Below are 16,607 nucleotides of genomic sequence, written 5' to 3' on the forward strand. Positions count from 1 at the left end.
AACGTTGTGCTGAAGCCCTATTGTAATTGTCTATGTAATAATGTAATGTAATGAAATCCATGTAAAACTGATCATGCAGACCAAACTGTAAGTCGTAGAGACTTGAAACTTTGAGGGCTGGTAGTACTCACACCTCTGACAACGTCACCAATGTTTGTCCCAATTGACTTGACGGGGACGCTACAGTGACCAAAAGTATATCACTCCTAACTCCTAAACCTTCAGTCGCAGGCTCAGTTGTGTCAATTATGTTGATGGAATCTTTGGCTCATTCTGGACAAAATGCAAGTTTTCGATTCGATTGTGAACCTGACAAAATTTTCAGGTATTTCAGATTTTTTGCAAAGCCTACTTTTGCAAACTAGCCCTAGGTTTTTCCCCCAATCGGAATTGAACCAGTGCAGAAAGATTCTCTGGAGAGCAAAATAACAATAATTATAAAAAAAAGATAAGCTTTTGACTCGCTGTTGCAAAGGAAAGGCAAAACATTTGAAAGGGGCAGGGACAATTTTAGTAAAATGCCTGTAACTGCTGAACAGAATGAGATATCTCCGCCAAACTCAGAACACTTATGTAAGAGGTCAATCTGAGGTTCACAAAAATCACAGAGCTTGGCCACTTGGTGGTGCTATAAGAGGGAAAAAAACTAAAAATGGCTATACCTATGGCATTTGCCCTATCACTATTAAAATCACTGTGTCTTGGTCCAAAGTGCCAAAGTATTTCCTTCTAAAACGTAGCGACGAAACCATATTATAATTGTTTAAGTGGTCACGGATGAGTGATCTCCATGCAAAACTAGTCGTGCAGACCAAACCGTAAATCGTAGAGACTAGAAACTCTGAGGGATGGTAGTACTCACAACTCTGACAACATCGACCAAGGCTCGCCCCAATCGGCCTGACGGGGGCGCTACAGCGATCAAAAGTATGAAATCGCTCATAATTCCTAAACCTTCAGTCTCAGGCTCAATTGTGTCAATTATGTTGATGGAATCTTTGGCTCATTCTGGACAAAATGCAAGCCTCAGATTTCATCTTGAGCCTGGCGAAATTTTCTGGTATTTTAGTTTTTTTGTGAAACCTACATTTTTGAATTAGCCCTAGTTTTTTCGCCCGATCGGAACCAAACCAGTGCAAAAGATTTTTTGTAGAGCTTTCGATTCAACGTCACAAATGGACGCCAAAAGTTTGAAAGGGGCAGGGACAATTTTAGTAAAATGCCTGTAACTGCTGAAAGGAATGAGATATTTTTGCCAAACTCAAGAAGTCGCAGGACAAAAATCACAGAGCTTGGCCACTTGGTGGCGCTATAAGAAGGGGGGGGGGCATAAAAATGGCTATACCTACCCAAACATTTGTCCTTTCACCGTGAAAATCGGTGTGCACTGTCTTAGTCCAAAGTGCCACGTGTTTATAAGGACCAAGTGTGCCGCACAAGTCCTGAAAAGTGAAGCCAAAACGTTTCAATCACCCCCCAGTGCCTGGCTACAGTATAGGTCATAAACTCCGCCCTCTCCATGTAATCTAATGGGAAGTGAGCCAAACTAAATAATCGAATTACACTGTCAAATTATTTTTTTCCAAAGATGTCATCATGTGAGGTAGTTCTTATAATGCTGATTCATGTTCAAGTGTTTGCATTTCTAATAAGTTTGCTTTCAGGTAGTTATTTGATGCTATAAAAACGGGGTGTGGTGTCATGATTGTGATCTTGCGATTGGGTCTGCAGGAGTTTGGGCGGGACTTTGATACCATGGCTCCACCTCACGACACTACTGCGCAGACTCTGGCTCCAAACGAACCTCTACTGCGCAGACTCTGGCTCCAAACGAACCTCTACTGCGCAGACTCTGGCTCCAAACAAACCTCTACTGCGCAGACTCTGGCTCCAAACGAACCTCTACTGCGCAGACTCTGGCTCCAAACGAACCTCTACTGCGCAGACTCTGGCTCCAAACGAACCTCTACTGCGCAGACTCTGGCTCCAAACGAACCTCTACTGCGCAGACTCTGGCTCCAAACGAACCTCTACTGCGCAGACTCTGGCTCCAAACGAACCTCTACTGCGCAGACTCTGGCTCCAAACGAACCTCTACTGCGCAGACTCTGGCTCCAAACGAACCTCTACTGCGCAGACTCTGGCTCCAAACGAACCTCTACTGCGCAGACTCTGGCTCCAAACGAACCTCTACTGCGCAGACTCTGGCTCCAAACGAACCTCTACTGCGCAGACTCTGGCTCCAAACGAACCTCTACTGCGCAGACTCTGGCTCCAAACGAACCTCTACTACGCAGACTCTGGCTCCAAACGAACCTCTACTACGCAGACTCTGGCTCCAAACGAACCTCTACTACGCAGACTCTGGCTCCAAACGAACCTCTACTGCGCAGACTCTGGCTCCAAACGAACCTCTACTGCGCAGACTCTGGCTCCAAACGAACCTCTACTGCGCAGACTCTGGCTCCAAACGAACCTCTATTGCGCAGACTCTGGCTCCAAACGAACCTCTACTGCGCAGACTCTGGCTCCAAACGAACCTCTACTGCGCAGACTCTGGCTCCAAACGAACCTCTACTGCGCAGACTCTGGCTCCAAACGAACCTCTACTGCGCAGACTCTGGCTCCAAACAAACCTCTACTGCGCAGACTCTGGCTCCAAACGAACCTCTACTGCGCAGACTCTGGCTCCAAACGAACCTCTACTGCGCAGACTCTGGCTCCAAACGAACCTCTACTGCGCAGACTCTGGCTCCAAACGAACCTCTACTGCGCAGACTCTGGCTCCAAACGAACCTCTACTGCGCAGACTCTGGCTCCAAACGAACCTCTACTGCGCAGACTCTGGCTCCAAACGAACCTCTACTGCGCAGACTCTGGCTCCAAACGAACCTCTACTGCGCAGACTCTGGCTCCAAACGAACCTCTACTGCGCAGACTCTGGCTCCAAACGAACCTCTACTACGCAGACTCTGGCTCCAAACGAACCTCTACTACGCAGACTCTGGCTCCAAACAAACCTCTACTACGCAGACTCTGGCTCCAAACAAACCTCTACTGCATTTCCCCCAAGATGGCCATATTGAGATGCTTTGGCTTCACTTTTCTATAGTGGAATGTATTCTTTTTTTACAGTCTATGAAATGGACATTTGTGTATCCAAAAAAACAAAACAAAACAAGGCCGCCATTGGGCAATGAAGTTTGAGCACCTCTTAGACTTATTTAACACAGGCCAGTTGGAACGAAACTCGGTGAGCCTGTGTAACTCACAGCCACAAAGGTCTGTGAGAAATTTAAAAGAAATCAGTCACTGGGGGCGATATTGCACTTTTCAAAGCCTTAATTGATTGTGCATTGACTGTTTTTTGCACATACACATAATATTCATATTAAATGACAGAACCCCTACTTCCAGACAACTTTGCCTCTAGAACCACTGCTGTCAATCAAATTGTTTGTTAAATAAATTAAAGAATGTAAAAAACTTACTTTTGCGAACTAGCCCCAGGTTTTTCTAGGACTGCAGTACAATTCCCTGGACTCTCTAGGTTAATAATTATCAAAAAATGTTGGAATGTTGGAATTTACCCTTTGGGAAGCTATAACGGGGTAGTTTAGAAAAGGGGCCTCTCTGAATTTACCAAAAATCCTATAAAGCCTATAGGAAAACTCAAAACTTGCGACAGGTGATTCTAATCAAGCATGCAAAATTTTTAAGGAGATCGGAGCACACCTGGTGCTCTAACAGTTATAGACATTACAAAACACTTCTATGGTAAAGTACCTGTATTTGCAAAAAATTGTGTATTTTGCATATATGCTTAAATGCCTTAAAGTGCTTGAACCCTGGTAATCACTGCTTGCAGCTATATTTTTTATTTGTGTTGTAAAATATTGAATATTTATTTTCCTTTGATCCCTGATGTAGCTGTTAGTGGACAATCTCAGTGTTATGACGTTAACAATAAAAATGGACATAGCTGCCTGTGTTTTTGGTTTGACTGACAACATAAATGCCCTTGACTGAGGTTGCTGATTTGGGTTAAAGAGGTGCATTGACATTGTCTGTTACCATTAAATCTCTATTATATCCAGTCAGGCAGAATGAAGAGCAGCTTCACGTATGATTTTCATGCTTTTCAGTTCACCCAAACCTTTGGATGGGCCACAGACAGAAATGAAATGGACCGAGGCATGGCCGATGACAGCTGGGATGAGGCTCTTGTCCGCAGACACAGATACTCAGATGGTTCGCTTCATCGTGCCCTCCAATCATCCATGCATGAGGAGGAAACTAGAAACAGTCTTCTCAGGGGTATCATTTACAGAGCCAAACACTGTTTGGTGCCAGTGCAGACAACAAAAGGTTGTTATATTTGTCACTGTGACGTAGAAATGGAAAAATGGGGACGAAAATTCAAAAGTGCAAAAGTATGTAATAAAGCATTTTACAGTCAAACTAAAATTTATTCAGACAGCTTCACCATTTCTGACATTATTACATGTTTATTCAATATAGTTTAGAAAATGGTAATAAAATATGACACGAACTGTTAAACTGTGCCAGACAAATTCATCTGGATAATGTCAGATAACTTTGATAGAAAGGTATGTAATGGATTTCAATCAACCAAAAATTCAGACAACTGTTAGCATAACAATATTTAATTTTGTGCTTATTTTGCCTAATTTTGTTTAGTCTGTGGTGTAAAAAGTTTGCATTAGCAATTAAAGAAAAAACACTTATGCAAAGCATGATCAGGTTAAAGTGTCTGAATAATTTTTGGTCCCAAATTTGTATCCATTTTACTGGTAGTCCACTGTATAAAGAATGTTTGGGTATAATATGTCACAGTTTACTTTATTTTGCTATCCTTAGTTATATAAATGTAACTAAGCACCCACTAGTAAGAAAAATATTAAACATTATATCTGTCTGAATCATTTTTGGTTTGACTGTATATAAAAGTAAATAACAGCTCACACAAGGTTGCTTTCTGAATGAACCTTTCTGACATTCACAGAAACACCCTTTGCATGTCTAAGGTGCAATATTCAAAAAAGAATTTGCATTAAAAAATGTTTGAGAAATGCAATGTGTTTTAAACCTTACAAATATAGATCCGCATGATTTCATTAGCAAATACGAAATAAAATACACTCTTTAGCATGGAACAGATGTGTATGTGAATAAATATGCCCTAGCAACTGTGTGTTTTGTTTTTGTTATGCAGGGCTAATTTAGTTTAAACAGAAAATGCTGATGATATATAAGAGCGGACAGCATCTTTACCGCAGTTGCCACCATTATGCAACTGAGAAGTTAGAAGCACAAAATAACAGTCTCATGACTTCTTACCTGTGCATTTTATGTTTTTCCTAATACTAAAGCTATTTAAGCATTTCTGTGTGAAAAAAGTGTTCATTCACAGGTTTACGTATTTTGATATTGATAATTATAATTCATTCTTATTGGGGTAAGCCTCAGAGAGAATTCTTGAGAATACACTTAAAAATAAAGATGCTTTAAAAGGTTCTTCACAGCGATGCCAAAGAACAACCATTTTTGGTTCCACAAAGAACCATTCAGTCAAAGGTTCTTTAAAGAACCATCTCTTTCTTACCTTTTTATAATCTGAAGAACCTCCTTCAGTGTAGACCACAAAACCAATCATAAGGGTATTTTTTTGTTTAATCAAGATTTATACATCATCTGAAAGCTGAATAAATAGGCTTTGCATTGATGTTAGGATGAGATACAGCTACACTCTTAAAAATAAAGGTGCTTCACGATGCCATAGAAGAACCTTTCTTGTCTATATGGTTCCAAGAACCTTTAACATCTGAAGAGCCTTTCTGTTACACAAAAGTTTCTTGGTAACACTTTACAATAAGGTTCATTAGTTAAACATTAGTTAATATATTAACTAACATGAACTAACCATGAGGAATACATTTGTTACTGTATTTACTAATCTTTATTAACGTTAGTTAACGGAAATACAGTTGTTCATTGTTTGTTCATGTTAGTTCACACTGCATTAACTAATGTTAACAAGATTTTAATAATGCATTAGTAAATGTTGAAATTAACATTAACAAACATTAATAAATGCTGTATAAGTGCAATTCATTATTAGTTCATGTTAACTAATGTGATTAACGAATGTTAACTAAAGAACCTTATTGTAAAGTGTTACCAGTTTCTTTGTGGTGAAAGGAGGTTCTTCAGATTATAAAAAGGTAAGAAAGAGATGGTTCTTTAAAGAACCTTTGATTAAATGGTTCTTCTATGGCATCACTTTTAAAGCACCTTTATTTTTAAGAGTGTATTTGAAAATCTGGAATGTGAGTGTGCAAAAAAAATCTAAATATTAAGAAAATCACATTTAAAGTTGTCCAAATGAAGTTCCTATCAGTGCATATTACTAATCAAAAAATTAGGTTTTGATATATTAACTGTAGGACATTTACTAAATATCTTTATGGCAATCATTTTGACCCTTACAATGTATTTTTGGCTATTGCTACAAATATAGCTAAAACTGCCGAAGAAGTTAAAGGCAAATGTTAGGTCTAAAGATGTCCAAATTGTATAGATTTAGGCTACTTAATTACAAAAAGAGAGAGTTTGCTAAACTGAGCCTTTGTTCATTAAAACGAACAAATTAAGTGAGACTTTACCAGAATGCATAAAAGCCAATGCAATTGTCCCCCCTGACAACGTACAGACTCTCCTAATAAACTTTTTTAACTCAATTTTATCGCTTTTCTCTTGCTTTAGCTGTAGCTGTTGTGTCAAAACCTAGAGCGCTGCCTACCTAGACAGCATCGACTCCATTCACACGGCGCAAAGATGCTTTCTAGGTAGGCAACTAGCTCGGTTTCGAAACACAGCCACAGTTAATTCGTCGGCGGGCTCTGCATATAAATGAGGCGCTCGAGCGTGTGTTTATAGAAGCTCAGCTCTTGAGAGCGGTTTGTCAGATTGAGAGACGGCGTGCGTGACTTGTCGCGGAGCACATTCAACCTGCTACTGACTGACTGACAGACATCACAGAGATAGAGACCGAGTTTATCATAAGACTGACACTGTTTGAGGATCTCGATTATTGGATTTGAGTGGCACAAACAGACCGGAGGCTGCTGTAGGTTCTCAACAAACTATTTGGGGATGAATCGCTGTACGGCCGCTTTACTTTTGCTGGTTATCGCCGTTTATTCACTCAACACAGAGGGTGAGTGCGTGTGTGATATTTTATTTATTTATTATTTATGCATAAGATATGTAGTGTTAAAGTGTCTACCAGGTGTTTTAGCTATGTTTTAGTACCTACTCTTTTATTTTAGTTCTGTTTTCAACTTTCCCCTCAGAATAACAGCGCTTTACACTGGTGCGACTGTCAAAATATCTCCAGCTCTCAGACAATCTAGTTCATTCTGCAAACTTGGCCAGTGATAGTAAATAGTGGCTCTTTTGTGCTGGATGAGTCTTGTTGGCTTCTATCCTGAGAGGCTGTTTAGAGATGATGCTGAATGGAGCAGAGAAGATTGATGAGGGATTAGATGTAGGTCACTCACGCGTCTTTCAGCAGCTCACCTGCCTCATAATCAGCCTGCTGGAAGAGACTGAAAACAAGCAAATGGCACTTTAATGAATCACCACGCCAGTCTGCTGTGCTGTTTGTTGATGTTTGTACAGCCTTGTTCATGAAGTTCAGTTTTGAACGCGTTGGAAGGTTAGAAAATGCTGGAAGCTGCCAGAATGCATGTAGAAGAAATGCCAATGTCATATTTCAAAACTAAATAGTTTTCTCTAAAGAAAAGTAAGCATGATCAGAATTAAGCACATTCGCCTCACAAATCTCATTGCTTTAATGCAAAAGAGTGCACAAAAAATAAATCTCTTAAAATTAAAGATTCCAAAATAAGTCCATAGAAGAACCATTTTTGTGAACCGTTCTTAGAGGAACCACTTTTTAAAAATGATTGATTATAAAGAACCTTTTTTGCGTTTGAAAGTTTCTGTTGATGTTTAAGATTCTTCATGAAACCATCAATGCTAATGAAGAACCTTTATTTTTACAGGGTGTAGTGAAAGTCATTGTCTGGACGAAATGTTAAACAAAACTATTATGCATATTTTTATTTGTACTTGTTCTTTACAATTTTGAAATGACAAAACAATTAAATTGCGTTAATGCATGTTAATGCAAAGACTTTTAGTGCCTATAAAGAAATGCATTTGTAAATATGAGCACACTTTCACATTGGCTTTTATTTTTAGGCTGTTTTCTTCATGCAGCAAGATGAATCAGATATCTCTTGACAGTTTTTGTGAGAAACTCTGAGACTAAACACTGCATTTTATTTTTTTTTAGCATATAAATGCAGATGCACGAGAAAAGGGCCGAAGATCCGTTACAAAGATGTACAAAAGCTGGAGATCAAGCCTAAACATCCGTACTGCCAAGAAAAGATGATATTGTGAGTTGCAAAAACATTTTTATATTTACTTTGCTTGTTTTCTGTCTGTAAGTGTGTTTTGTTTATGAGTTCAGGTTTTAATATTGTATATTAATAGAGGAGCTAATATTTCTAGTAGGCTTCAATAGACTAAGAATAAGCGCAAAAGGATTAAAGCATGCTTTAGAACAGGTTTTTTATTTCATCATTGCTGTAAAAATACTCCAGCTCATAAGTGTCGGCTGCCCCTAGACCCTGCTATAGATAAAACGGGTCATTTCATCTTGAGGTGGTCAAGCATAGTGATCCAGCTCAATCCAGTCCACACCAGTTAAATCAGCTCAAACCTGACTGTAGCTGTCTGGTCAGGGGCAGCAAATGCATCTAGGACTATCTAAGGCCATAAATGTACGTCTTAAATCAGCTATAAACCTTGTAAAACCAGCTGCCTGCAGAAGTTGTTTTACTTAGGTTTTCCAAATGGATCCATATTATAGTCAAAGATATTATAGTCAGACTTGAAATTGTTTAGCGTGGTTATGTTATGACAATGCATCAACCCTAAATGGTGTTTATGAAGCCTGTAAGATCTAAACGTGTTTTTTCTATGGTATAAAGCAAACTTGAGTTGTCATAAGCTTGTTTTTATAGATAATAGTAGCTTGTTTATATATATATATATATATATATATAGATAGATAGATAGATAGATAGATAGATAATAGTATAGACCAGATGAGTCCTCTCCAATTTGACTTTGATGCAATATGGAACTTATTGACATTTTATTTCTATTTTCATATTGTAAGGTTGCTTTGACACAACTTGTATTGTAAAAAGCGCTGCATAAGTCATCTTGACTTGACTTGACTAGACTCTGTTCCACCTGCTGGTCATTTTAGGTATTGCAGCGTATTTACATAGCTGAGCAGAGAGAATCTCTGCAGTTTAGATTCAGAAATTGTGCTTTAAACAGTAGATTTAAAATTAAATTATGAAAATGAACCTTATTTTTTGATTAACTGACAGCAATATTTGAAGTGCATCGATATTCTCAATTCAAGTGCTGTTCCGGAGTGATAATTTGAAGATTATATAATATCCATAGTGTTTCAGCTAGTATTCATACTGTACTAAAAGCCTCAAAGTTTTTGGGAAATAATCCATGGACATTAACTCATTTGTCTGGATTTGCATTGGTGAGCTCTGACCTCAAGAAAAACAAACCCAGTAGACTCTGAAAGTGTTCCTTCTCTTCAGTTTATGGCACTGGATTCTGAGTGAGTTTAACATTCTAGAAGCTTCTCCAGTCCCACAAGAGCTCCTGCTCTGTTTTAAGAGGCCAGTGAAGAGTTTAGAGTCAACAAACATGTTCTTTTGGCTGCGCAGGTGAATATTAAAGTAAAAATAAAAGACTAGGCACTCTTGGTCAGTTTGCTTCAGTGATTCCAGCGATGTGGTAAATATCTTCCTAAGAGGCAAAACAAGCTGCGGTATTGAACTCTGCTTTGAATTTGTATTCGTTTACCAGTCAAGTCAGCAGAGGATTCTGTGGTCGAGATGATTCACCTCAGAATCACTCAGAAAGGAATGATTTTCTACCTTCTGCATGTAATTTGAATGATGATTTTAAACACATCTTTAGTTTGGAGTTACATTTCGTAACACCTTAAATAGTGTTATTACCATTTGATCAGAATTAAATGTATTATTGCATCACTGCTTATTGTTTGTGTTGCTTAAGTGACTAATGTTCTCCCCTCGTCCCTCATCCTGTTTACCCGTCTTCTCCTCCCAATCACTCATCCGTAATTTTCCCCCTGTGTTTATAGTGTCACCATGGAGAATGTGTCCCGTTTCAAAGGTCAGGAGTATTGCCTGCATCCTAGACTCCAGAGCACTAAGAACCTTGTCAAGTGGTTCAAAATCTGGAAGGACAAACACAGGTAAGGTTCAGCAGCAGGACAATGTTACACAAGTGTTTGCTGACCTTTTTTGACATTTGAAACATTGCTTCTACATTTGCTAGATATAAACAACTGTGGTCAAAACCCAAATGACTGAAAGGTACATATTCAGTGAGGGGGAAAAATGGGACTATTTCATTTATCAGGAATAGATTGTGGTTGCAATGTCAGGAAATGAAAGTTATAATTTAATGAACGATTACAGAGTTAAACCTTTTTAAATTGAATTAAAATGCTCTGGTTTCTGTGTATAATCCCAGGATTTCTGCCAACCATAAAAGGTCTTAAATTAGAGCAGAAACTCTTAAATTCATTGTTCTTGTCTTGTTTTTCATTACAAATATCTAAACATCATTCAATCAACATGAAAATTAAATATAAGTCTTGAGCTAAATTTTGTGACTTTATGCTTGAAACAAGAGCCAAATGTCTGTCATTGGTGTATAAAAATTCACTTCATTTTGATAAATTAGTCCAAAAACAAGACCTTTTTTGTCTGATGTCATTTTTTTGCTTTTCACAAGGGCTTAGAATTTCGTAGGGATGCTAGGGACATGTCTCTACCAATATTCAGCAACTATTAAATTGTCCTTAGCAATAAGATTGGTCAAACATATAAAAATACATGTGTATGTAACCATTGTTGTTGTACTGTTGGCTGCATCTGAAATCAGTCATGCCATTGATATTACTGAGAAATTAAAAAAGAAGCTCTCCGATTGATTCAAACTCGTGAAAGATCATTCAGTTGAAGTGATTTACTAGCAAAAGAAAAAACAGATCAAAAGGGCCATTCATTTTCAAATTTCAACATCGCTTGTAACGATTTTAAAAAGCATGTTGGATCGCCTCCCGTATCATTTGATTCAGATCTGGACTTCAAAGCACGTATCGCAAATCATTTGATTTAGTTTGGGATTTTGGAGCGGATTTGCAAATCATTTTGTGTATTGAATGATTTGCAATCTGCTCTATTCAGTTCTGATCTGTAATGATGTTTGGAAATCATTAATCAGAACGGGACTACAGAACACAGATCACAAATCATTTGATTCAGATCGGAACTTTGGAGCGTGAATCACGAACCTCTGGACTTCAAAGCACGTGTCGCAAATCATTTGATTTAGTTGAGGATTTCGGAGCGGATTTGCAAATCATTTTGCGTATTGAATGATTCGCAATCCGCTCTATTCAGTTCTGATCTGTAATGATGTTTCGCAAATCATTAATCAGAATGGGACTACAGAACACGGATCACAAATCATTTGATTCAGATCGAAACTTTGGAGCGCAAATAAAATGATTCAGATCAGGATTTCAGAGCACAGATCGCAAATCATTTAATTCAGATCAGGACTTTGGAGCGCAAATTGCAAATAATTTAATCCAGATCTAAACTTTGGAGCTCTAATCAAATGATTCAGATCGGGACTATTTAGTGTGAATCACAAATCGTTTGATTCAGATCAGGAGTTTGGAGTACGGATCGCAAATCATTTGATTCAGGTTTGAACTTTGCACCATTATCGCAACTCATTTGATTCAGACTGTGACTTCGGAGCGCAGAGCGTGAAACGTTTGATTCAGATCGGGACTTTGCACCCTTATCGTGAGTCATTTGAGTCAGATTGGGAGTTCGGAGCGCAGAGCATGAATCGCGAATCAATTGATTCAGATCGGGACTTTGCACCCTTATCGTGAGTCATTTGAGTCAGATTGGGAGTTCGGAGCGCGGAGCATGAATCACGAATCAATTGATTCAGATCGGGACTTTGCACTCTTATCGTGAGTCATTTGAGTCAGATTGGGAGTTCGGAGCGAGGAGCATGAATCACGAATCAATTGATTCAGATCGGGACTTTGCACTCTTATCGTGAGTCATTTGAGTCAGATTGGGAGTTCGGAGCGCGGAGCATGAATCACGAATCAATTGATTCAGATCGGGACTTTGCACTCTTATCGCGAGTCATTTCATTCAGATCGGGGCTTCATAGCTCGGATCGCGAATCATTTAATTCAGGTCTGGACTGTGGAGCGTGAATCATTTGTGTGAATTTGGACCCTTATTGCGAATGATTTGATTCAGATCAGGACTTCATAGTGCGGAACGCAAATTATTTAATTCAGATTGGGACTTCGGAGAGCGGATTGCAATTATTTGATTCAAATGGTGACTTCAGACCCTTATCGCAAATCATTTGATTCAGATCAGGACTTCAGAGCACGGATCGCAAATCATTTAATTCAGATTGGAACTTTGGAGCACAAATCAAATGAAACGCAAATGAATTACGTTTTATTTTTCTATATTCTTTTCTATAGTCAAATAATCCATAAATTTCTTTAAAGTAGAATGAAAACTTACAAAAAACTTACAAAAGCTTACAAAAATGGATCGTATGAACATTAAAAAACTGTGTGGGTACAAAAGTGGGTACTTTTTGTGAAATTTGGAATAATCTGTTGCTTGACCTCTTCAAATTCAAGGAGAGAACTATAGTTTTCAAAGTCGGACATTGCTTGTTTTGATTTTCAAGGGTGTAGAATTTAGTAGACGCCATGACATTGACTACTCGGTTGTCCCTAGCAAAAATTAAATATTTCTTGTCTGCCAGTATGTCCCCACTAATGCCAAAATCAAACCTAGGCCTTTGGATGTATGTCACAATAAGGAAGAAAAGACAATCACTATTTTGGTTTTATGTGGACTTAAAAATCATGTACACGAAACGCCACTAGGTGTCAGTATAAGTCCAAGATCAGGCAGCAGAACAGACAGAACTGTTTTAAACCTCAATAATATTTGTTTTTATTTGCAGGGTGTATGAGGCCTAAACGTTTTCCCATATGCACGAGGCTGAAAACATTGCGGGATGCACAGCACCACCAGTGAACTGTGGATGACCAGAGGACCAATTTTCTAAAGCATGACAAAGCATATACCCAGATAAGCGTATAAAACACACCAGACATTTTATTAAGTTATATAAATGTGGGATAATTTATAGTCATACAAAAAATGTTTCCTATGAGCCAAACGCGCAGTTACGGCAGAGAAAAGTCCCTGTGAATCAGCACCATCTGTAAGAAGTGATCATTACATTTTTTGCAACGTGTAATGTTTTCTGAAGCGTCAGTTCTCGGTCTGATTAATCGTGTCGTGGCATATTGGGGTCCTGACACTTATATTTGGATACTGTCTGGTGTGAATCGACTGTGATGTACTATCCACAAGTGTCAAAGTAGATCTTAGAGTTCAAAAAGAACAGAAATACAGAGGATGTATAAATATCTTCAGTGACTGTGTTCGATGCCAACATTCAGCCAGTAAAAGGAGGCAGTGTGTTTTTCGTCACAATCATTTTGAAAAAAAAAAAAAGTTTCTCATTGATCTGCCCAAAAGGGCTGGAGAAACTTTTTTTTTTTTTTTTTTTTTTTTTACTTATTCGATTGTTACTTTGGAATTTGGTACTTCGTGGTGAAGTTAAAGAGACGAAGCTGCATTAAACAATATCAAGCATTTAAATCATACTTTCTATCTACGCATATACTTCAGGTGGAAATGTACTGCCACACGATGAGCACATGAACTTTGGGCCTGCAGTGGGTCACGTGTTTAAAATGAAGCTTTTTATTTAATGTCGGCCCTCCTATCAGCACATTATGAACTACATGTGCCTCCTCTTTGAGGTGTGCAGGTTTTGTAAGCTATTGTTTTGATTTGTTTGGTATGACTGTGTTTTTCTTTTTGGTAAATGGAATGTTTGTCGTCTCTTCTTGTACATCAGATCGTCTGTATAAGCACACAGAATAGGTTCTTGTGTATAGACCACCTAGTCTAGCTTGTTCAGAATTCATTAGTGAAGCCTATGTATTGTATCACAGAATTGTTGTTTTACTATTTAAATAATAAATAATAGACATGTTTGTGTGTTTGGACTGACCCACCAAACACAACTTAAGTCCATGGAGTGTAATCTTCAAGCACAGCAATAAACATTTAATTAAATCACTGAGTGTGTCTGCATTATATTGCTTCATTGTTTTATTTGCATGTTAATTGTGTGATAATATAGTTTTGTATACAAACTGGCCACAGTTTGGCAGTTTAGATGACATAGATGCAGTAAGATTTGTCTCGTTTCCAGCTAAAATAACTAAATTCCTTAATCAAGAAGGATTTTCTAGACAAAGTCAAATTTAAGTGAGTTTTTGCTTAGAACAAGCTAAATCAGTATGGTAAACAAAAAAAATAGTATTTCAAACAGAAAACAAGATTATTTTTCTTACCTCATTGGCAGACTATTTTGCTTCTTTCAAGTAAAAATGCACTTAATTTTGACTTGTTTTTTTCTGAAAACAATTTTTACTTGTCTAGAAAATCCTTCTGGATTTAAGAATTTGTAGATGTTTTGGCTGGAAACAAGACAAAATATCTAAGTAAAGCATTTTTTTTTGTAGTGCATGCTGAGATGCTGAGAAAAAAATAAGAAGAAAGAAAATTGTTACTTATTATAAGAAATACAATGGCTGAAATACTTAAATTATATATCATCAATTACTATTACTTCATCTTGGAAGGTGACTGTCCTGAACCCTAAGCCCTAAATTTTAATTTATGAAAACAATTTAGATTTTTTTTTTTTTTACTTTATTCCATTGTTATTTTAAATATCTTTTTGATTTAAAAAAAAAAACAAAAACACTGAAGTTACAAAAATATGTATTTTCTTTGTAAATCATGAAACTTTATGTAGAAAAAAAGTGTCCCGCATTTTCCGTGTCACTGCCGAAACAGTGTACGTTTTAAGTCCATTGGCTGAGACTGATTTTAAATTCATCACTTAGGAAATATTCCTGTGTCTCTCTCTCTCTCATAGCTACATGGTAAGTAGATAGGCCCCATCGTTTTGAGGTAAATGTGTTCAAAAGTCTGAAAAATCTGTGTGTAACTTTAAAGAATGTCACTACTGAACACCATTTTTCTATAGTTTAACATGCTTTTTTGCAAGTTATTTCATAACATTTAGGGTTTTTTTATGTGTACAACTGTTCAAAACTGTGCTGACTAACCATGTAGAATAATAATATCTCATAAATGTTATTCGTTTACCTCTAAACTTTTAAATAAAATAGCAAAAAAATATTTACAAGATGTAAACAGAATCATAGTAGGTCAATATAGCCCTTCTTATTAAATTATATTATAGTGACAAATTTGAGGAGAGGACAAATATTTAATGAAAATACAATATGAGAATTAACTGCACAACGAAATGCCTACCTCAGATATTATACAATTTGCACACATACAAAATATGTGGAAAAATACCTTTTTTGTAATATTTCCAACTCTGACTGTGAACCAATTAGATTACAAAAACATCTACAACATTTAGTTTAATTGTACATTATTTTAATTTACATATTGAAATTAAAATTTAAATCAAAACAGAAAATAAAACTAATCCTATTAAAACATTCATAAAAACTATAATATATAGAGAAAATAATATAAGTTTTTTTTTTTGGATAAACTGTTATTGGTGGTATGTTAGCCCCTCATACATTTCCATTTCTCAGATCTTCAGGAGACATCATTGCTTCTCAATCAGGGAACTAGGGTAAACTAGGGGGTGTTATATTCTGTTATAGTCTATAGTAGATCAGTGGTGTCAACACACTTTTTAAGTGGGTCTCAGCTTTAAACTCAACCAAAACACCAAAAAGAAATGATTAAAAAAAAATCATATTTTGTTGGGTAAAAATATTTGTGAGTTATGTAAATTCATTGTCCATATATGAGGATGAACATACAGTTATTCTGGAATTTAGTTGTTTTCATTTATATAATGATTTAATGTGTGTATTTTAATATTTCGTCACTAGTTTTCGTCACAGAAACTGAAGTACCAGATCATTTCTTTATCAGTGGAAGCCTTGGAGTCAAAACAACTGTACTACTATGCTAATATTTGAGGTATAAAAATTATTTAATTCATTAAAATATAAAACAATAGTATATTGTTACTTTTTTCTGTTCCATGAAAAACTTATTTACTATTTAAACCACAAAATCAGTCATAAGTAGCAGGGGTATATTTGTATCAATAGCCAAATATACATTGTATGGGTCAAAATGATCGATTTTTCTTTTACGCCAAAAATCATT

At 37.0% G+C, this 16,607-nt stretch overlaps 1 protein-coding gene across 1 annotated transcript; it reads left to right on the forward strand.

Moving 5' to 3' along the window:
* The first annotated feature begins 6,962 nt into the window (after positions 1-6,962).
* cxcl14 (chemokine (C-X-C motif) ligand 14) lies at positions 6,963-14,444 on the forward strand. Its single transcript, XM_073820672.1, has 4 exons — positions 6,963-7,240; positions 8,384-8,489; positions 10,301-10,414; positions 13,255-14,444. Exons 1-4 carry the CDS (start codon positions 7,177-7,179, stop codon positions 13,268-13,270), a joined length of 300 nt encoding a protein of 99 aa, XP_073676773.1. The 5' UTR covers positions 6,963-7,176; the 3' UTR covers positions 13,271-14,444.
* The last annotated feature ends 2,163 nt before the right edge of the window (positions 14,445-16,607 follow it).

The sequence above is a fragment of the Garra rufa genome, chromosome 16 (genome assembly GCF_049309525.1).
Source record: "Garra rufa chromosome 16, GarRuf1.0, whole genome shotgun sequence".
NCBI lineage: Eukaryota > Metazoa > Chordata > Actinopteri > Cypriniformes > Cyprinidae > Garra > Garra rufa.

Coding starts and splice junctions, on each gene's coding strand:
- cxcl14 (XM_073820672.1), top strand. CDS start 7,177: ATGAATCGCTGTACGGCCGCTTTACTTTTGCTGGTTATCGCCGTTTAT. Junction 7,241..8,383: donor TTATTCACTCAACACAGAGG/GTGAGTGCGTGT, acceptor ATTTTTTTTTAG/CATATAAATGCAGATGCACG. Junction 8,490..10,300: donor TGCCAAGAAAAGATGATATT/GTGAGTTGCAAA, acceptor CTGTGTTTATAG/TGTCACCATGGAGAATGTGT.